This window comes from Talpa europaea, assembly GCF_964194135.1.
Source record: "Talpa europaea genome assembly, chromosome: 1".
Classification (NCBI taxonomy): domain Eukaryota; kingdom Metazoa; phylum Chordata; class Mammalia; order Eulipotyphla; family Talpidae; genus Talpa; species Talpa europaea.
In genome coordinates this window covers 155,994,211-156,015,564 of record NC_140073.1, presented here as the reverse complement: position 1 = coordinate 156,015,564, position 21,354 = coordinate 155,994,211, and the positions used below count along the sequence as shown (strand labels likewise).

General features: G+C 59.5%; 1 protein-coding gene across 1 annotated transcript; it reads right to left on the bottom strand.

The window, feature by feature from the left end:
• Positions 1 to 4,666: 4,666 nt before the first annotated feature.
• On the bottom strand, positions 4,667 to 19,782 carry SH3BP4 (SH3 domain binding protein 4; the record flags this gene model as incomplete). The annotated part of the gene is made up of 4 exons (XM_084244140.1): positions 4,667 to 4,991; positions 7,255 to 7,443; positions 12,849 to 15,199; positions 19,665 to 19,782. The coding sequence occupies 4 exons, from the start codon at positions 19,780 to 19,782 to the stop codon at positions 4,767 to 4,769; spliced, it is 2,883 nt and encodes a 960-aa protein (XP_084100266.1). The 3' UTR covers positions 4,667 to 4,766.
• Positions 19,783 to 21,354: the final 1,572 nt, after the last annotated feature.

Sequence of the window (21,354 nt, the reverse complement as noted above, 5' to 3'; positions counted from 1 at the left end):
TGTGAGCAATCACACCTGGGGTGTGAACTGATTTTGCACTTGGAGCTTAGAATAAATATGTGGAAAAATAAAGCAAACACTTGTTATTCCAAAGTGTGAGCTTCACTGAGCTCAGCATACACAGGGTTATAGTGGGAAGACCAGAGAGCCAAGGAGTAGAGAGAGAACATCTTAGGAAAAAAAGACCCAGAACGGACTCGTTCCCCACCAGCTTGTGTCTGATTAAAAAGAAGCGATCACGGCAGCCACAGACCCGGTGGCCGAGGCTCTGACCCGGCCCCTCTCCCGACGCTCCACCAGGCGTCGGCAGCTGCTCATTCAATCACTCAGTCCCCCGCCATTTATTGAGTGTGAATGTGAATTTATTGAGTGTGAGCTGGGCACTGCGGCACTCCTTGCACAGCCTAGTGTGAGATTCGGCCTGGATTTGTGGTCCCGTGGGGGGGCTGCGGACTGGACCGTTAACCCGCAGGACACGTCCAGGAAGACTTCCCAGGGAGTCGGATTTCAGAGCAGCATCCTGAGGAGCCCCTGGAAGTCCAGGTGCTTATTTGCAAGCAACAGCAATTGGCAATTAGCGGATAATTGGGTTATTTCCATCAAGGGCGGGGCAGGAGAAGCGCCAGGTCGATGAGGAAGGTGCCCTGCGGGGCCGGGCACTGCCAGGGCCACTCCCGCCACGACCAGCGGTCAACAGCTCGTCCTGTGGCCATGGCCGCCCTGGAGGCTCCCGTGTCCGCCCCAGCTCCGCCCGCGGGGGCTGATCCCCGAAGCAGAGGCCGTGGAGGTTAATCACACCTGCACGGAGCTGCAAGGAAAACGTCAAGTCTGTGTTTTCTGAGTTCCAAATATAGCAGCAGCTTTCTCAAGACGCTGCGCTCTCCGAAAACATGACGCATCAGCACGGCGGCGAGGAGGGGTGCGAGAAGCAGCTCCGTGCAGTCGTGGGCTCGGCCTCCTCCTGACCTGCCGTTGGTCCAACTGCCCGAGGGCGGAAGGAGGCAGGTCTGTGTCTGGCCAACAGCTCACCTTGCAAGAAAGGCCCTGAAACAGCCACCCCGGAGATTCGAAATCAGCAGCAGCTGCCAAAGCAAAGGGCATTTCAGCACCCAGAGAACCCAAGGGCTCAGTCTCGGGAGCTGGATGTTACCTGACTTGCACGATGCGGCTTCGGGGCGGGCGCTGCCCTGGGGGCGGCCGGAGCCTGGGGGCTTGGGATGTGAAAGGGGGTCCAGCAGAAGGGGGCCGCTCCCGGGCACTGGAGGATGCGCTGGGGCGAGGCTGGACGGGCAGGTTCGGGGGGCAGGCGGGGGCTCAGGGAGTGGCCGTGAAGAAGTACGAGCGGCTCAGTCGGGCGTCTCCGTGGGTCTCGTGGGCTTGGTGTGCGAGGAGCGGCCTGGGCCGCTGCCCGGAGTCCCTCCTCTCGGGGGTTCTCGGCCTGAAGTCTTGCAGCTGCTCCGACACCTTGTTGAGAAGCGAGCTCAGGACCGCTGTCCTCTCCTGGGCTTTCCCGCCCACCTTTGTCCTGCTGAGCGCCCCTCCCCACCACCATGTTCAGCAGGCCGGCTTCCCTTCTCCAGGAGGACCCCAGGGAACCCCAGGGACCCCAGTCCCGACACTCTTGCGGTCTCCCTGATGCATCAAATGCTGTCCGGGGTGGATCCCGCCCCTCCGGGCCCTCCCGCATCCAGGTTTGACCAGGGCCTTGGGAGCCCAAGCTTCTGCGCGGCCAGTGCCACCCAACTCCACCGGCCTTGTCTGTCACCTCCCCACGGCAGCCCCCAACAGCCTCCCACTCCCCTGAGCAGGCCCCCGGAGCCCCGGTCCAGGCCAGGCCACTCTCTCCCACCCCCCGCCTGTCAGAAGGACCGTGCAGTCCGGCCTCGCTGAGCCTGGTGTGCCCCACGGCACGTGCCGGACACGTGCTCGAGCTCGGGGGCGTTGCCCATGAGGACGTGGCTGCATGGGGCGAGACGCCCGCGGGTGTCCTGGGACAGGGGTGTCCAGTCAGTGTCTACGAGGAAACACCTGCCCATGCTGTGGCTTTTCAAGCACCCCCTCCCCCTTGGGCAGCTCTCCTCAGGGCCTCGAATACCCAGGGGTGCTCTAGTCACAACAGGCGTCCCCTTTCTCGAATCCTCTTTTGGTCCATGTACACCAGCGTGTTTGTCCTCCCTGAGCTTCAGGGATTTGCTCCTGGGTCTGGAGGGTGCACCCCCCCCAATTATGGGCGGGACCGTCTCTGGAAGCGGGGTCTTCTGGTGCCACCAAGCTGAGGTCATGAGAGCGTGATTTAGGGGTGCTGATCCAACGTGTGGCGTCCTTACAAGGAAAGGGGGCTTTGGATACAGACACGAAGGGGAAATGGCCATGTGACCCCTGGATTTTGAATCTCTGCCCCCCATAACTGTGAGAGGAAATTTCTGTTTGTGGTGCTTTGTTATGTACCCCGGGGTGGAAATCCCCACGGCTGCTGGCAGCTGGGGTGACGGGGCTGCCCTGGGGTGGCTTGGGGTAGGCACTGGCAGGGCCAGGATGCACCAGCATTGGGGTCCGTGCTCATCTGCCACGTCCCAGCCCCGCGGAGGGGTCAGCTGTCTCCACCCAGTCCCCGGGTCCGGCCTGACCTTGGGTTCAAGTCACTTTCTCAAGGAGGTTTGCCACAATGTCCACTCCCCCTGCTTCCTGCCCTGCCAAATTTTGACTCCTAGGGCAGGGCAAGGGCAGGGCCATGGGAGGCCCACCTGCTGCAACCAGCACCCGAAGGAACATGCTGGGCACCCAGGAAAGGCTCTGCCCTAAGTGCTGGGCTGTGGGCCAGGGGAGGCCAGTTCTAGGCGGTGGACGAGGGCAGCGCAAACCCTACACCTGCACCCTTTGGCCCTCTGGACAACGCTTCTCACTCTCAGGGCTGACCAGGACCTCTCCTGGCCGGAGTCATTAAATAAGCAGCCAGAAAACAAACATCTGCGGAGGCAGCCCTCACGCTGCCCGGGGTGACTGCTCGGGGGAGGGGCCGCTGTCCATGCAGAGACTTACTTTTTTAAAGTTGGTTGCGTACAGAAAAACACACACACTGAACAGGTTAAAATATCCAAATAAAATTTACTGCAACTCTTGTAGGATTGAATTTGTGCTACAACACAGGTTGCATAGGAAACTATTTCAAGCCCCTGAGGAAAGAGATCCGCGGTTTAAGGTGCAACTCGGTCTTGTCTCTTTTTGGGGGAAAAGGTAAGAGATAATTCTAGGGGGAATGAAGGTGGAGAAGCGGATTTGAGGTGATTTTGTGTGATGATTGGGGACCTGTGTGTCTTGGTTCTCGCAGCATAAAATAGCAGTTTTTGTTTTCATCATTGTTTTCGACCTGGTTGGTCGTCAGCATCTGACTCGGTAGAGAAATGAGTACGTTTCAGCCCAACAGGGAAGATACGGTGATCACACTAGATCACGGGCAGGTCCAGGGAGGCAGATTCGGGCACGAGGCCAAGATCCCACATGGCCAACATCACCTCGCCCATGGGCAGGACGTCCTTGGTGCGTGTCCGGAGACCCTGTGTCCAGGGGTTCACCAGGCGCTTCTCCAGCCCTGGCCCTCCCTCCCTCACTTCCTTGTGAGATGCCACAACCGCAGGGAAGCCACATGGCAGGCTGGCACACACCTCCGAGGGGCCCATGCCACCCTCCGCAAGCCCCTGTCTAACGTGGGGGACATTTCATTTCCAGAAAATATTTTCCCTTTCAGACAGTCACTCTGTCGCACAAAAAGATGGTCTCCCTACCCCGTCTCCCAGGAGACAGAGCATACCAGGATGGAGGGACAATCAGATGAAATGAAGTGGACAGTCTGGCGGATGCAGCCTGGGCCCTGTGGGCAGCACCAGTGCACCTGTGACCTGACTCCTTGTCCACAGAGCGCCCTTGGGGCCGCCCATGCCTCGGAGCTGCAGCCTCCCTTCCTCCCTCGAGGGCGCCCCTCTGCGAATGACCCCGCACAGGCACAGTGGGTGTCCACTCCCAGCTGCCTTCTCACCTCAGGGCAACTCGTGTCTCCTGTCGGATTGAGATTTGCTGTTAAAGCTCACTAAGGTCACCTGTGCCGTGGACCCGTTCACTGCACCTGGAGCCCAGAGGCCACAGTACAGTAGATAAAGTGGAGGGGAGAGCAGGACCCAGGACATTCCCAGGAAGAGTAGGTGGGCTGAGCTATACTCATGTACTGGAAACCACATTTGCTTTTGATTTCCTGTTACAGTAGGAGCAACGGAGGCCCAACACACGAACAAGTGCCTTCCGTGCTGTGTTGAAATGAAGGTGTGGCTGGGAATCAGAAATGCCCCCAGTGACATTTAAATACATATATACATTGGTAACATAATTTAAAAAGGTTTTCATAGAACATAAAAACCTCAACAGCATCTGCCCCATGGAGTATTTTTTTGAACCCTTTATGATACATTAAAAAATCAGACGCCACCTTTCTCCCAAGTCCCCTCCCCATACTTAAAAAAAAAAAAAAGATTCCAATTTATATTCATACTTAACAAACAGAAAGCTACTGGATTGGCAACAACCTGCAGTGGCAGTTCCCTTCAGACCCCCCTGAGCTGGCGGTGCCGGGCGGGGCATGGCGTGTGCTTGGTCCTCTGGTGGGTCCAGCCTGGAGGGACCCTGTCTGAGCAGCCGAGGCTTCCTCCTCCAGCTCCGGGGCCTGCCGGGCACCCAGGGTGGAGGGAGGGGTGTCCCAGAGAGCAGGTGGGCGCCTGTCAGATCACGAAGTCGTCATGGTCCGCAGGGCTAAAGGCAGCGGCTCTCAGGATGTCCAGGGAGTTCACCAGGATCAGTGTCCCCGTGAGGTGCTTCCAGCGCTTGGTGATGGGGTTTTTCATCTTGTCCAGGCCCGTGTGCAGCTCCTGGATGACATCCCGGTAGCTGTCCCCGATCTGGTGGCTCCAGGTCAGGAGGAAGTCATAGGCAGGCTTCCACATGGCCTGGGGGGTGGGGTGGGACAAGGAAAGGGAGAGAGGAACAGGATTAGGGCACAGGGAGCCGGGTCGTTACCTGCTCCAGCGCCGGGAAGCGTCCTGCAACTTTTTATTTTTTTTTAAGATTTTATTTATTTATACAAGAACCAGGGTACAGGTCAGAGGCACAGGAGGGTGAGAGAATTCCCCAGAGACAGAGTAGGGAGCAGAACAGGCAGACGGACCAAAGACACTGCTGAGGGGAGCAGTGGGGAGACAGGAGAGATCTGCAGCGCCATGTGGGAATCTCCCTTGCCGGCCAGGAATCGAACCCGTGCTGCAGAGGCTGCAGACAGCTTCACATTGTGGCGCTCAACTCTGCACCACCGGGGAGGCCCCTCCTCCAGCTTTTTTAAAAAAAAGATTTATTTATTTATTTACACAAGCACTGGGTACAGTCAGAAGCACTGGAGGGTGAGAGAATTCACCAGAGCCAGAGCGGGGAGCAGAACAGGCAGACTGACGAAGAAATACACTGCTGAGGGGAGCAGCGGGTGGCAGGAGAGGTCTGGGCACCATGTGGGACCCTCGCCAGTGACCGGGGATGGACCCGGCGCTGCATAGGCTGCGGGCAGCTTCGCAGCCCAGGGCTCAACTGCTGCGCCACCAGGGGAGGCCCTCCTCCAGTTTTTTAAAGATTTTTAAACCCAAAAAGAGAAGGAGAGGGGGAGAGAAAGACAGACACAGTAGCAGGTAGAGATCTAATGACTGTGGACAATTATGACACGGCCTTGGGTTCATCAGTGCCGGCTGAACAACTGTTTGAAGGAAGGATGAATGAAGGGCTCATTAGTTCAACAAAACACAATTATTTTCAAACATTAAATGTGAGTGTTAAGGGCGTGGTGGCGCAGCGGTTGAGCACTGGGCTGAGAAGCTGCCCACAGCCTCTGCAGCGCCGGTTCGATCCCCGGCTGCCGGCGAGGGTCCCACATGGCGCACAGACCTCTCCTGCCGTACCCGCTGCTCCCCTCAGCAGTGTGCTTCATCAGTCTGCATGTTCTGCTCCCCGCTCTGGCTCTGGTGAATCCTCTCACCCTCCTGTGCCTCTGACCTGTACCCTGGTTCTTGTATAAATAAATAAAATCTTAAGGGCCTCCCTGGTGGCGCAGTGGTTGAGCGCTGGGCTGAGAAGCTGCCCGCAGCCTCTGCAACGCTGGTTCAATACCCGCCCGCCGGGCGAGGGTCCCACATGGCGCGCAGACCTCTCCTGCCGCCCGCTGCTCCCCTCAGCAGTGTCCTTCGGTCCTTCTGCCTGCTCTGCTCCCCGCTCTGGCTCTGGTGAATCCTCTCACCCTTCCGCGCTTCTGACTGTACCCAGTGCTTGTATAAATATATAAAATAAAAAATCTTAAAAAAAAAAAAGTGAGTGTTAAGAAGGAGGACATAGAAAAATGCTTAAAATGCAACATTTGATGAAAAAGACTCTTCGTAAAAAGAACTCCTGGAGGCCTTCTTAGGGGAGGAAGACCTGCCCACCCTCGGCTCCCCCGTGCTGTTTGTGTAACACCGTCACTATCTAGCGGCACATCACAGATTTATTTACAGGTCACTTCCCCAACCGGAGAGGCCAAGCCCGAAGGAGGGAAGCGGGGGCTCTCTTGTTCTTCAAAAAAGAAAAAAGACAGAGAAGCAGGGAACCGCCCCAGCCCGAGGCCAGCACACTCAGGGTGCGAGACCGTCCCTGGAGGGGGGTCAGGCGGCGCCCAAGGGGCTGCTCTTCCTGTGCGGGCTCTGTGGGGCTTCCTCTCTGCCGGTGCTTCAGAAACCCCCCGTGTTACGAAAGGGCACCCTTATTCTCGGGACCTGCTGCTTCCTAGGCCCCCTCAGTCTGGACCATTTATTCCAGAAACTCAAAGCGATCTCCCGAGCTCGCGAGAAAACCAAGACTGTCGCACAGGTGTGCAGCGGGCAGTCACGGAATATGCTGGTGCATGTCGCACTGTCGGGTGGGAGACCCGGCCGGAACCAGCACAGAAGGCCCTGTTCCTGCGTCAGTCGGGCTGAAGGTGATTCAAGGCCGGACTTAGTGGGGGTGGCCCATTCCCACACCCCACTTCCTGCAGCACGGACCCTCCGCCCCTCAGCCTGGATTCACATGAGGGGGAAGCTTGCCCCCCCCCCCAGGCACGCGTTACATGCCTGGACACGGTTTGTCCCCACGGCCACGTTAGAGAGTGGACGTTAAGTCTGTGTCTTCCCAGACCACGGAACCCGCAGCCCTGCTCACCTCGCTGTCCACGACCCCGTTCCTGTCCCGGTGGGGAGACTCATAGGCGTCCATCTGTTGCTTGGAGACCTTGGCGAGCTTCTCGGCCAGCTCCCTCCACCGCTGTGCCACCTCCACGGCCGTGGTCAGGAGCACGAAGTCCTGGATGAGCCTGACCACCAGGCCCTGGCAGTCCATCTTCAGCAAGGCCTGTGGAGGGGACAGCGGTGAGGGACACGGGCAGCCCCAGGGGCACAGGGTGTCTGACACAGAGGCCAGGAAGGGGAAGGGGTGGCCTGCCCCCGAGGTGGCGAGACCTGCCCCAAGAGCCCAGGACGCTGGTGCCACCATGGCCCAGTATGCCAGGGAAGCGACAACCTGCAAGGTGAACTGGGCTGTACAGAGTCCACTCCCCTAAATTCTTGTCCCCTGGCCCCAGAATGTGACAGATTTGGAAATAGGGCCTTTGCCATGGAATTAGGTGAAACAGGGTTGTCCTGGATTGGGGTGGCCCTTCATCCAGGGATGAGTGTCCACAGAGGAAACACACACAGGGCCAGGGTGAGGACGGCCCTGTCAGGACAGGGGGTTGTGAGTGATGCTGCCACAAGCCTTGTCCTGCTGAGTGCCCAGAGCTGAGGGGGCCTGGGCCAGCCTCCCCCTCGGGCCTCCAGGAGGACCTGCCGGACTGTGAGAAGGTGCATTTCTGCCGCTGAGCACCTGGCTTGCAGCACCTGTCTCAGAGCCCCAGGCCACTACCAGTAGCACCAGGGCAACGCCGGGGCTCATCCTGCTCCCACTTACTGGGGAGGGGGTGGAGGTGGTACCCTCGGCCATGACAGACAGGTGACCGGGCTGGGCCTCTCACTCCCCAGAACTGTCATGAGCTGGGAGCTGGCTCACCCCATTTTGCAGATTAAGCTTGAAAAGGCGTGGGGAGGGCCCCACACCGGTGAGGTCCAGAGCCAGGCGTGTGCCCAGCGGCCAGTCCCCAGCTCCTCCCCTCCATTATCTGGGTGCAAGGTGTCACTTTTATAGACACCCAGACTGGGTGGCTTGTGCAGGGTCCTGCAACTTGGCAGAGGTTTGGTCACCCCGTGACGTCAGGAGTTGAACCAAATTAAAGGCTGGTCCGGACCTTCAGACTTCATTTCGAGTATTTACAGCCCACCCTTGAGTCACACAGGTTTGGAAGGCTGAATCCAATCTGTCCGCACTTCCAGGGTCACAGATTCAGCTGAGCGTGTTGCTGGAACCCGTGGGCACAGAACCGTGGCGACAAGGCACTGTAAGCTCTACTAGCAGTTTCGACCTTTGTGGGGGGGAGGTGACTGCCCCTAAACCCTCGTTGTTCACAGATCAGCTGTACAGATTGCAGGACAGTCTGTGTCCGCTTGCATCTGCCAGTGAAGTCGTTTAATAACGAGTGAGGAGCTGACCGGGGCAGGGTCCCCAAGGCCCTGTGAGTGTGTGTGTGTGTGTGTGTGTGTGTGCAGGAGGGCCAGGGTGGGGTGCGACAGACTGGCAGGGCTCTGGGCCCATCTCTGTAGGTGTGATGTGCTTTAAGCACAGATGGGTGGAGGGGTGGGCGGGGAGCAGGGCCTCCTCTGGAATCACTGTGACCACAGGGCTGGACTGCAGGCCAGTGCCCACTCCGCTTGCTCTCAGCTGCCCCCACACAGTGGGCGGGTGCTTGGGTGTCCAGGGCCTGGCCTCTGGGTGGCCTTGTCTTCTAGGTGCACACGTCACAGTCACCTGCTCCTGGTTCCGGACACTCCTGGCAGGAGCCACCAAAGCCACCCATCCCCTGGGGCACTGGACGCAGGACACAGAGGCCCGCGCTGGTCCTGCCCAGGGCCGTTTGTACAGATGACTGTGCAGACTCTGGCGACCCAGCATCGGGATCCAAGGCCACAAAGCTGCCCGCACTCCCATGCCTGGCACACCACGTGTCCTTGGAGCATGCGTTGGGGGCCCACAGCTCACAGCTCGGCCAGGAGGCGGCGGCTCAGGGCCTCCCTGCAGCTGCCTCGTGCACACAGGGTACCAGGAGACACCCACGGGTGCGCGCTAACTCCAGTGACCAGACAGGTTCTCTCCAGGGCTTCCTCGAAGCTGAAGCCAAAGCCACATGTGGCCAAAGCGACCCCGCTGTGGGCGGCTGGAGGGCAGGTAGCAATGGCCTCTCCTCAGAGCTGTCCTCACGGAACACGACCCAGCGTGACTTCGGCTGCGGGCGCCTCCAGTACAGCCCCCAAAGCCCACGTGTCTGCCTTTTCTATCCACCTGGCTGCTTAACCCCACCCTCAGGTCCCAGCCACCTTCCCTTTGGTGGTGATGGGATTTGGAGTTCCCAGTGTCTTTGGCTTTGACCTGGGGTGGGGGTGGAGTCCACAAAGCCTATATGGAATTTGCTTTGGGACATCCTTTTCCCCCCTAACACCCCCACCCCCGACCCCCTCTGCCCGTCCACCTCCCAGGCTCCCGGTGCTTGACTCACCCCACTTTGCCTCCTTGATGGTGCCCAGCAGAGACTCTCCCTTCCCCACAGGGACTTCTCGGGAGAGCCCACAGCACCCCACTCCTTACCCCCTACACCCTGGAGAGCCCTGGAGCCTCAACCCCGGCTCGGCCAGCACAGGCTCCTGGGCTCAGGGCCCTGTCAGGTGGCTCAGCCCCTTCCGAGGAGCCGGGGTGGTGGCCTGAGTCAGTTCTGTGGCTCAGCTGCCCCTCTGCCTCCCCCTCCCCTGAGGCAGAGCCGCTGGTCTTGCCTCCCACAACATGGCTCCCAGCCCAGCCTGGCCCTCGCCTCCCGGTGCCGTCCTGGCGCACAGAGCCAACGTGCCCCAAGACGCGTTTTCCCCTTGGACTTCCCAACAGTCAGAAAAGCCTTTCCAGGGCTGGGGCGTGCATCGGGAGAAGCATGAAAGGATGTGGAAGCCCGAGAAACAAAAGACGCAGCCTGCAGCTTCTGCCCTTCTGGGATGTGCGTTCCCAACTTGGAAGCCCGCGCTGGGCAGGGGCACACCGCCTGGCCACGGCCCCTCAGAGCCTCCACAGTTCCCCAGTACTCACAGGGGCCAGCCCCAGCACACGGGGTGGGAGGGGGAGTGGGCAGGGGTGGAGCGGGCGGGGGCACCCTGGGGCAGCGTGTGGGCGGTGAGCAGGCCCTTCCCTGATGAGCCCCAGCAGACAGGACCAACGCAGGGGGCCTGCAGCAGGGCAAGCGACCTCTGCCCACCCTCAGGGGAAGCAGAGACCAGAGCAGCAGCTCCGCCTGTAAGTGATGACCCTGGGGACACCTCCTCCGTGGGGCGCAGAGGGCTCTGCTCCGCCAGGGGCTTCACTCCAGCAACCCAACAATGGGAAACACAGCTCCGCCCTCACAAGCTCAGGGACTCCGAGGACTCCTCCTCCAAGCAAAGCCTGGGGTGGCAGCTGTGCCCACCCCAAGGTCTACACTGATATGCACAAAGTATGGGGACAAGCGGACCCTCCCAGGACCCCTGTGGGGTCCAGCCGCCTGGGCAGAGGGGACAGTGTGGGTGAAGGTCCGAGGCGGTGAGCTGATGGCGTTGCAAGTGCAGAGAAGGTGGGGCGCTGGCGATGGCCGGGTGTGAGCAGGCAGGGGCAGGCCTCACGGGCCCTCACGCGGCACAGGAGGGGCCTGGACGCTTCTGGTAAGTTCTTACTTGATTTCTTCTCCTTCCCACCTTCCTGCCAACTTACTGTCCCACCTCATTTATAAGCACTTTCCAAAGTCCCAATCTGAGCTAAGCCGAACACCACCCTGGCGGGGGGACGAGGTGGTGGGCGGCGACCCAGGGGCATCACCGTCCCTGATTTCTAAGTCTCTGGAAATAAACCACCTGATTTCCCCGAACAGTTTCAGCAACTCCTCCAGACACGCAGCAGAAACCAGCCTGTGGTTTCTGGAAGTTTGGCCAGCCACAGCCTCAGGAGAAAAGGAAGGAGCACCTTGCCAAACCGGTTTCCCTCCAGTGCCCACAAAATCTAACCTTGCCTCAAGCCAAGTTCCTGCCAAGGTCAAGTTTCACTTCCTCCTCCCTGGAGTCTGGGAATCTGGGGGGGAGGGGCCCAGACCCTCGCAGACCCACCCCCAAACAGACTGACCCCAGGCAGCTCAGGGAACAATCCGCCCTCAGAGGAGGGCCCCCTGTTGTTGCTAAGGGAGCTCCGGTCTCTGGGAGGAGGCCAGGAGGAAATGGACGCAGGGCTGCGTGTGGCTCTGCGTCACCACTGACGTCCTGGGGGTTCATTTCAGCAGCCACCAAGGGGCAGCCGTTCTGGCTGAGGGACCCGGCTGGTGGCGCTCAGGGAGGGGAGTCCTGCCCCCCTCGGGCCACAACCCCCAAGGAGCCCTGCATCAGGATTTGCCTTAAGTTTGGGGTGCTGACAGGGGGCGAGCCCTGAAGGTGGCATGAGCCTCAGTCCCAGGAGGATCCCCGCAGCCATGCCCACCCCACACCCCACAGAGCATCTGCCCCTCCTGGTCACCAGTGCCCCCCTCCGGCGGGTCAGGAGCTCAGGGACCGTCATGGGGTCTCTGCTCATGCCCTGCGTCCCACCAGGGAGGCCATACGCGGCTCCAGGGACAGCTCCAGACTCAGGGGACACACCTGCCCACCCCCCCCCCCCGGGAGGCGCCCACACAGGACGGCAGAGGGGTGGGAAGGGGGCCAGACGCGGAGGAGCGCTGGCGGCCTCCTCAGGTGAGCCTCAGGACACCGAGGAGGCAGAAATGGCCACTGGAGTCGGGAGGGCTAGAAGAAAAGCACCTGACCGATCCCAGAGGAACAGAAACTCGTGACATGCCCACATCAGGAGGGCGGGAGGGGACTGAGCTGCTCTGTCACAGAAGGAAATCCCGAGGGGCTCCCCGGGCACCGCAGGGCGGCAGCGAGGACACTGTGCTCTCCCCGGTGACCAGTTCTCCCGCGGGCCCCCGAGAGGGTGCAGCATCTGGGGGTGCTGCGCCGGGAGTGGGCAGAGCACCCCGGGCCAGGGTGGGGGGGACACAGCCGTCCAGCTGGGCTGTGGGCAGGGTGTCCCCTTGCGTGACATGAGCTCCCTCCTCATCTACAGGAGTCCAGTTTGGGTGGTGCTGGCCACTCATGGGCTGGCCTCCCCCCCAACTCAAACTCACACACAGGGGAGAAAGAGGAGACAGCAGAGAGGCGGTGGAAGCTTCCAGAAAGACAAGGCAAGGCGAAGTCAAGTCAAACTTTGGGACACAGAACACTCTGAGCCGCGGATCCTGTGGGAGCTGGTGAAGGTGCGAGAAATCCAAATATATGACATGGGCCCAGGCCCCACGCCTCCCCCCTGGGAGGGCAGACAGCTGCCGGACACCTCCCGGACTGGGCGGGTGGACAGCCACCGGACACATCCCGGAGCTCACGGGTTCTGTGGGAAGAGACCTGAAGGGCCCTCCCCCGGTGTCTCGCGAGATGTCGGGGGCCCTGAAAGCAGCACGTAGACACCCACCTCCAGGGCACGCTGACCCCTGTGTCCAGGGACCAAATACGAGTCCAGCCTCACTCCACAGCTGCCCGCCCCGGCCCTGACGCCCCTCCCCCCCGCCTGGCACTCACCATCACGAGCTCCTTCTGGAAGGACGTGTGGTCCTTGTTGTCCACGTTGTTGCAGTCCTCCTTCAGCTTCTCCAGGACGCAGGCCACCCGCTCGGGCTCGCTGTCCAGCTCGGCCCGGCAGAAGAAGGTGAGCGGCAGGTCCCCGTAGCCCAGGGCGTCGGCGAAGGAGCGCCAGCTGCCCACGTTCTCCATGAGCAGCGTCCTGACGGAGGCGTAGATATAGGTGAGGAACTTGCAGGGCCGCAGGATCTGCTCCAGCAGCACCGAGGTGCTGAGCTCGGGCCCTGCCAGCAGGCCCGGCCGGGCGGCGCCCACCACCAGCACGTTCTTGGCGTGCACGAGGCCCACCCTGCCCTGGTGGTAGGCGATGTACCACTCCTTGGTCCACAGCTGCCCCTTGAGCCGGATCTTCTCCTCACTCAGCAGGGCGATGGCGTCCCCCTTCTTGTACTCCAGCAGGTAGCGGTTCTTGCTCTGCCGCACCACGGTCTTCAGCAGCTTGCCGAGCTTCAGGTTGGACACCGGCCGGTCCTGGAAGGTGGGGTACTTGGCGGTGGCGGCGAACGGGGACAGGATGATTTTCCCCACCTCGTTCTTCTTGAGAAACCGTCTCTGCCCAGACGGCTTGATGGCACTTTTGGGGGGCGGTTGTGGAGTCTGGACGCAAAACTGGGTCAGGATGGCCTCCTGGTCGTCTTTCACCTGGACCCTCAGGGTGAAGTCGGAGAGCTCGCTGGGGTTCTGGCAGGAGATGGGGAAGACCAGGCGGCTCACCTTGCCCAGCTTCATCTGGAAGCCCCGCATCACCTTGGCCTGCTCGCCCGCTTTCACCTCATAATTCGTCATGTTGGAAAACATGCAGACTTTGAGGTCCTGGGGCCTGGACAAGGTGAAGTGGTGCTTACCCCAGAGCTGCAGGGCCACCGGGGCAGGGCTCGGGGCCTGGCGGGTGACCTCGCTGACCAGGAGGATCTTCGGCGCACAGTCGTGCCCAAAAATGGTCACCACCGTCTTGAAGGAGGGATGGATGTGTTTGGGGCCATAGAGGCCCACCGTGACCTTCTTGTTGATAAAGTCCCACACCGTGGACGGGTAGAGGATGTTCGGGCCATGGGCAACAATGGCGAGGTACATGCAGGGCTCGAGGTTGTCCAGCTGCACCTGGACCGTGTCCCCGTAGCTGTAGGTGAGCGGGATGGGGACGTAGGGCCCCTCCTTGGTATCGCTCCGCAGGCACTGGAGCCCCACTGTGCTTTTGCTGAAAATGTCGCTTTTCACCTCGGCTGAGACTTTCATCTCCAGGATGAGGAAGGTCTTCACTTCCAGGGTGCTGAGCCTCACCTCCAGCACCGGGCTGACGCTGCTGCAGCGGTCGCTGTTGAGCTCCAGCGGGGGGTCCAGCAGGGCTTTCATGGAGATCTGCTGGGTTTCCCCGGGGGGCACATGGCCTTTGGGCACGTGGATGCTGATGCTGGTGTCGGGGAGCTGCACAGCACCCCCTGAACTGTCCAGCTTGCACACGATGTTTGTCTCCACCGCCTGGGTCTGGCCCCACCCCGGGTTTTGGCCCAGCAGGTCCAAGTCATGGCAGGAGCGGGCCAGCTTCCGGTGGCTCAGCCAGGCAGCGCGGAAGTCCTCCCGGCTCTGGAACTGCTCAGGGGCCGGCGACTTCAAGCCAGTGAAGAACCCTGACGAGGCGGGGGCGTCGGACTTGGCCTGGAGGACGGACAGCTCCGACAGGCTGTAGGATCGCTTGCTTCTGAAGAACGGGTTGTCGCGCCTGGCCAGCGGCTCGGCGAGGGGCGGTTGGTGCGAGGCCGGAAGCTCGTCAAAGAGGTTGCCCGTGCTGGTGGTGGTGGCGGAGCTGGATTCCGTGAAGGAGGACGTGCCGGTATCAAAGAGCAGCAGATCCACAGTGTTTTTGGGAGTCAACTCGGTCACCACGGGCACGCTCCCATTCAGAAAGGGGTTTGTCTGGACCCCGTTCCAGAAAGGGTTATTACTGTGGGTTTTACTTGACCCCTGGCTATCTGTCCACCCTCCGAGCAGATCCAACTCCGTGGCCACTTCGTCTGGGCTCTCCGGGAGATTGTCGATCATCCCACTGTCACTGAGGGTCGAGTTCCGGTAGTTCAAGGGCTGCACGTAGGACGAAGGTATGTAGCCCATCTCCGTGGTGTTGTGCGCGTACCACCACTCCCCGCCCGACGCGTCCAGGACGTAGAGGTGGTCGCCCTTGGAGAACTTGAGGGTGGTGAAGTTGGTTGGGCAGTAATCCTTGATTGCGATCACTTCCTTTGCATTTCCGAAGGGTGTGGGATTGTCCACTAGCAAGGCACTGGGAGAAGGCACTGGGGGAAACAGACACAGGTGGTGAGGCCAGGGCAGCCGGAGCGAAGGGCGCGCCAGCACCAGAGAACAGAAACAGCTGATGCCCCCCGCCGGAGGGCAACGCCGTGCTCAGATCCCGAGCACCAAAGAGGAAGAAAATGAAAACTTATGTAAACTTTTACCTTAGATTTGCTTTTGCAGGTACAGCAGGAGCTGGAGGATTAGTGACTAACCTCAGAGTGAGCTCCAAGACCAGCTAGAGCTGGGAGTCATGAGCACAGAGCAGGGTCACCCAGGGGCGAGGGGCCACCAACACAAATTCAGGCTCCAGTCCTCTGAGGCCTCTTCAGACCCCTCGTACGACCTGCCTTGTGACAAGTCTGTGAACTTCAGCCAAGTCCACATTTCTTTACCCCCAAACCCACTTGCCAGTCACCCTGTCCCCAAAACCTGTGTAACCCCATTCCCTTTCTTAACAGAGGAGGCAGATGTGAGCTTACCTCCTACCTCTTTGCCGACAGATTTGCAATAAAGCTTTTAGCCTTTTCTCAAAACTTGGTGTCAAAGAATTAGTTTGTGTGCACGCCGGGCAGCCAGCCCAGCGCGTGGTTGCTGCAGGGGTGACTGATGAACCCCGGTGGAATCTGCAGCGCGGCCCGCCTGGTCAGCTGCGGCTCCTCCTGACCTACAGGCTGTCAGCTGACAGCTGTGGAGAGCGTCTCTCCATTAGCCACAGAAACAGGACAATCACACGTCCTGTGATTTAAAACATCTTTGGACCAAATTTTTCTTTCTTTAACTTGCTGGAATCAGAACCGCTGCTAGGTAGAAAGAGAAGACGGAAGAGATTTACTTAAAAACCCAGTGAGATTCCGAGTTAAGTGACCCCTGCCTATAGCCAGGGCTGGAAAGGAAGGGCCTCGAAAGAATGTCAGAAACATTCCTGCACAGGACCTGCCTTCAAGGGGAAACACACACGTGGAGGGCGGCGCCCTTGAGAATCGGGCTGTTCCTTCTTACATTTCCAAGTTCAGCCCATTCTTTCAACGCACTGTTTATAGGAAGTAAGACTTCTGAGGTCAGTCCCTTTCAACCTCCTTCAAATGACTGTTCAGAACAAGGCTATGGAAGTGGACTCTCCGGAGAACCTGCTGAAGATCAAAGGTTTCTGCCTGGCCGCGGATCGCATGACTTTGAACAGCCGTGTGAGCGGGCTGAAAAATCCCCTTTCAAGAGTGACTCAAGCCCATTAACGGCTTCTGGCTCTCAACCCTGTAGGCCGCCACTGCAGACAGCACTGGGACAGGGACAAACGCCACGTGAATAAGCAGCACATGTCTTGAAAAATACCAGATAATTAAATGCCTAAGAGTGTTCTCGCCCTTCCATCCATGACAGTCTGTGCAGAGGATGAAGAACGTTCCTTCTGCTGGAAACGGCCCAGAGACTCCCCCCCACTCCCGCCCACTGTGCCTTGTTTGGCATTTTGCTGATATCCTCGTTTCCTGCACCAAACAACTGGAAGACGGGAAACTGCTTTTAGCTGTCTATGAAATGAGCAAAGAAGGGACAATATTTTGGGTTGAACAGCACCCCCACTTTGTCTACTGTGTGATTCCAGTCTGTCAAATTGGCCCCACAAAAGATCATCTGCTGGTTTCTCTTTCCTTTCAAAGGCATCATGAAATTTAAGCTGGATGTCCCCGGCAAAGCCTCAGGAAATAAAACAGGAAGTTTCTATTTATTTCCAGGATCTCGGCTGCAGTGAGCACACGCACTGGAAGGCTGAGCGTCTGGCGCCGGCAGCAGTGGGCCTGGTCCTCAGGAGCCGGGTGAGCCTCACGGACACTTGCGACGTGTCACGATGGAGAGAAAGCTCTGGTGACGGGCCAACGAAAGGAGACTGATAAAGTGCTGGGCACGGATGCTTGGGCAGGCAAGGACCCGGAGCGTGTGAGGAGACACCGCCGCCCGGCTTCTAATGTGACTTTTCCCCATATTGGGTTCGTCAATCAACCTACTGTGGCTCTTTCATATTTGTTGGGTAGAGGGCTCTCCAGTACCCGTTTAGCGTGCAAGCTCCATTCACGCCTGCTTTGCTCACGCTGTCCCTGTAAAGCAGCCTGGCACACAGCAGGTGGTCCATGAGCACTGGAGAATGGAAGCCTGTCTTGTGCTGACCACACGCAGAGCTAGACTGTGCCCGTGGGTCTCGGTGTTGGCCAAAGGCAGTGACGCCCCCTCCCCCATGTGCCCCTTTACATAAAGTCACACCAAAGAGAAATCACTGAAGGGGTGTGTGTGTGTGTGTGTGTGTGTGTGTGTGAGTGATAGGCCCCTCCCTTTCTGTTTTCTGGACACACCTACCGAAATGGCACATCCAAATGAAAACCGAAGCTTGCCAGCCATTAAAATCTTGTTAGAATCCTCCTAAGTTATATCGCTTTTATGTTCCCCGGAATAATTTCCTCACAGTCATATTTTTTAAATTAAACACCAAAGCTATTACACAGACTCTGTACATAGCCTAAGAAAAAGTATCAGAGTAAATTATCACTTTGGTGTTTACCAGACTGAAGAATAAAAATGTTAAAATTCCAAGTACTCTCCTTGGAGGGGCAAGTCAGGCTTCTCGGATGTGAATGGTTCTCCTTCTTGTGGGGACCCCGAGAAGTGACCCCCGTGGCCCCCATGGTGGGCCCCTGCGAAGTGGACGGGTGTGAGCACCCTCCACCAGTGACCGTCCAGGCACCTGGGGACAGGGCCTAGGTCTCTGTCCAGCCAAATGCAGGACGACCCCCACTGGGTCCATCCTAATGAGCTCTGGGGAGTCTGCCCAGATCTCCACCCCCTTGATTTTAATAGAGACCCCCGTGGGTGTCAGACACTCAAGGCACTGTTGAATAATACATTTCCCTCTGCCGAGCGCTCACGCAGGCACACATCAATCAGGGGCAAATTTCACAGCAAAAATTCTGGCTGGAATAATTTCCCCCTGAAGCCTGGTCACCCCGGGACGAGTGTGAGGCAGGGGCGGGGAGCCGCCTGGGTCTGATGTCCTGGGAGCAGAGGCCAGCGCTGGCCCAGTCCCTCCGCCCATCCCCAGCTGGCTTCTCTTCCTTGCCCAGTGCTGATGCTCTCTGAGGAAGAATAGCTCCTCCTAGATCCTAACCATTATTTTTTAAATTTAGCTCCGCGGCCCTGTCTTAAGACCCAGGCCCAAATCACACACGTGCCCAGCTGTAGCTGTGATCAGCAGGGCTGCAGCAAGACAACAGCGCCCTGACCCGATGAGGAGAAGCATATGGGTCGAGGACTTAGCACAACACCCAGAAACTCCTGCTCTTGTTAATAAATTTTCACAATTCTCATCGGTCTTCTCCTGCAAAGAACGTGTAAAGCCGTGCTCGGGGCTCAGCGCATAAAGCCGAGACAGGAGCGGAGGACGTGTGAAAGGAGAGAGGGCCGCCTCTGGCCTCAGATCTCTAGTGCATCGGGATAGAGCCTCACGGTCTCCCTGGGGGAGCAGCGGAGCGCTCGAGAACGACATTAGTCTCTAGCGTGGGCTTCTGCCGGGGGCCGGAGGGATACAGACGAAGCTCCTACTATGCAGCTGTGTCGCACAGTGGGCAGTTTTGGCGGAATGTGGTAAATGATGTGAGGGGGCTACTGATGGTGGTGGTGACGAGAGTGTGACGGTGCTGGTGCTGGTGCTGGTGCTGATGGTGACGGTGGTGGGAGTGATGGTGTTGGTGTTGTTAGTGGTGACAACAATGATTCAACACAAGGAACCAGGCGAGCTCCTGGTAGACCCTGACCAGACGTAGCGCGGCCAGGGTAGACCACAGGAGGATGATCCACCTGGTTCCACATCAGGGTCTAAAAGACCCTGATGGACCCAGTTTTAAGTGGCTGTTAGAGGCACCCACAGGCCCGGGGTGATCGGTCCCTGGCTGTCTCTACATCAGGGGCCTTTGGGCCACATCCTGTCCCTCTGTGTCGTTTCCTGGGAACACAGCCTTGTCCTCGAGTCTCTCGGGTCTGTGATGCTTTGGGTGACCGTGGCAGAGCTGAGCGGCCGGTCGGGCGTCCGACGTCCTGCGAGGCTGAAGACATTTATCTGACCCTTTGCAGACGAAGCTGGCTCACCCTCGTGCCAGCGGCCCTTTCTCTTGCCAGAGGTCCTCACATGTCCAGCAACTGTGCTATCCGCTCCTACTTCCCGGGGACACCCGCGCCCTGACGTCACCAAAATCTCACAGAAGCGGCAAACAAGCATTCTGCACCAAGACGTTCCGCTACAAAGGGGAGCAGCCTGCACTGCCTCCGCACTCCAGAGGACCAGAGCAGGGGCCGTGGCCGCCGAGCGGGACCGACGCCAGGACGGCGGGCAGAGCCCCACCTTGCGGGACCTGCATGTGGACTGGCACCTGGGGGTCAAGGCGCCCCCAGCCTGGCCCTCGCCACACTCTGCCCCCAGCTTACCTTTGACGTCGTTGAAGCTCGTCTCTGAGAACCCTTCGCTCAGGTCGATCAGGGTCCCCTCGGACTTGCAGCGGGGGAGGCCATTGGCGGTGGCGGCGCGGATCCGCTGAGCTGCCATGGTGATCCGCTCCTGGGGCGGGCTGCTAGGGTGCCATGGTCCTCGCCCCGGTGACCGCGAGGCTGGCAATGGGCTCAGGTGGCCACGCTGTGCAAGGGTGCCAGCTTCCCCACGTGCCTCTCCCTGAAAGCAGAGAAGAAACCCCTGAACAAGAGATGCAAGGGCCATGCCGCACATGGGCGGTGTGGGCCTGCCACCGTCCTGGCCCAGAGGACAAGGCGGGCGCTCCGGATTCTAGGCCCACCTGCTCGGCTCCCCGGCGCCTGCAGCATGACATCCTCCCTTGGCCCCGGAAGCCAGGCCGGCCGGGTGCACACGGACAGACAGGAAGCCGGAGAGCAGCTGTCGCCTCCGGGGGACGGTCCTCACCCAAACCCGGCAGCCCTGTCCCTCCCACCCGGGCTCCTGACTCCTCCACATCAGGACCTTGAGGAGGGGCTGAGTCTTGGCCACGCATGCGCAGGAGACCACAGGACAGTGGAGCACAGTCCCGGCCTCCCGGGACAGGTGAGCGCCAGCTGTCCCTGGCCAGCCACGGTGCTGGGGCTGTGGCACTGGCCTTCCCCGCTCCAGCTCTGCTCTGCAGCTGAGGCTGGAAGGCGCTGCGGAGCCCTTATCCCTGGCCTAGACAGTCACCCCGTCTGCCCCGTCCCCACCTCCGAGTCTATCCTGCAGCTGGGGTGGGGGCACCAATGTGGCCTGGGGGCAGCACCCCCATCAGGAGGCTGAGGGTGGTGGAGCTGGCTCAGGGGCCTGGTCAGCATGTGTGGGCACCCCTGCCCACCCCCACCGGGGAACGCAAGCAAAGGTGCCTCGGAGCAACTTGGCTTAAAAGGCAACAGTGACAGTCACCAAGGCGCTGGGACAAGAAGATGCAGGAATCCTCTGGTGCCAAAAAACTTTTACTGGAGAAAATCAACAGAGAAAAAGCGGGTGCACAGGTGGGAGGAGGCAGGCGGCGCGGGCAGCTTTAGGGCAGCTTTGGCCCACAGCCTGTGTCTGCAGAAAGGACTTTCACATCTAACAAGACCGAGTCTGGCTGTGCCCCTTGGGGAGCTGCAGACACAGCGGCAGGAGTTAGGGGGTGCAGCTGGGAGAAGCCAGTCCCTGGAAACCACCCGGCTCTGCAGTCCTGGGGTCCCGGTGGAGGATACCTGGACCCCTGCAGGGGTGAGCTCTTAGCAAGGATTCTAGGACTTTCTCAGGACAGCTCATTCTGACCATGTTTTAAGAGCAACAGGACGAAGAGGCCACCCAGCAGCCCTGTGACCATGAGCCTTGATTTCCCAGAGAAGGGGTTTGGACGTGGGTGGGCCTTTACCTTGGGAAACTACTGTCACAGCTCAGGAGAGGCACTGAGAGGGAGGGTGGGAGGCAGGTAGGCCCGGCAATGGAGGAGACAGTGGGGCGCCCCCCCAAGTCTGATGTCCAAATGGGGCTGATTTTACCTGGGACTGGGCTGGTGGCACCAGGGGACACCTAGATGGCTTCTGGAGAAGAGCTGATAAAACAGGAGAAAAACACCCAACAGTGCCAGGATTCTGGGCTTCCAGAAGGCAGTGGGGGGCGGAG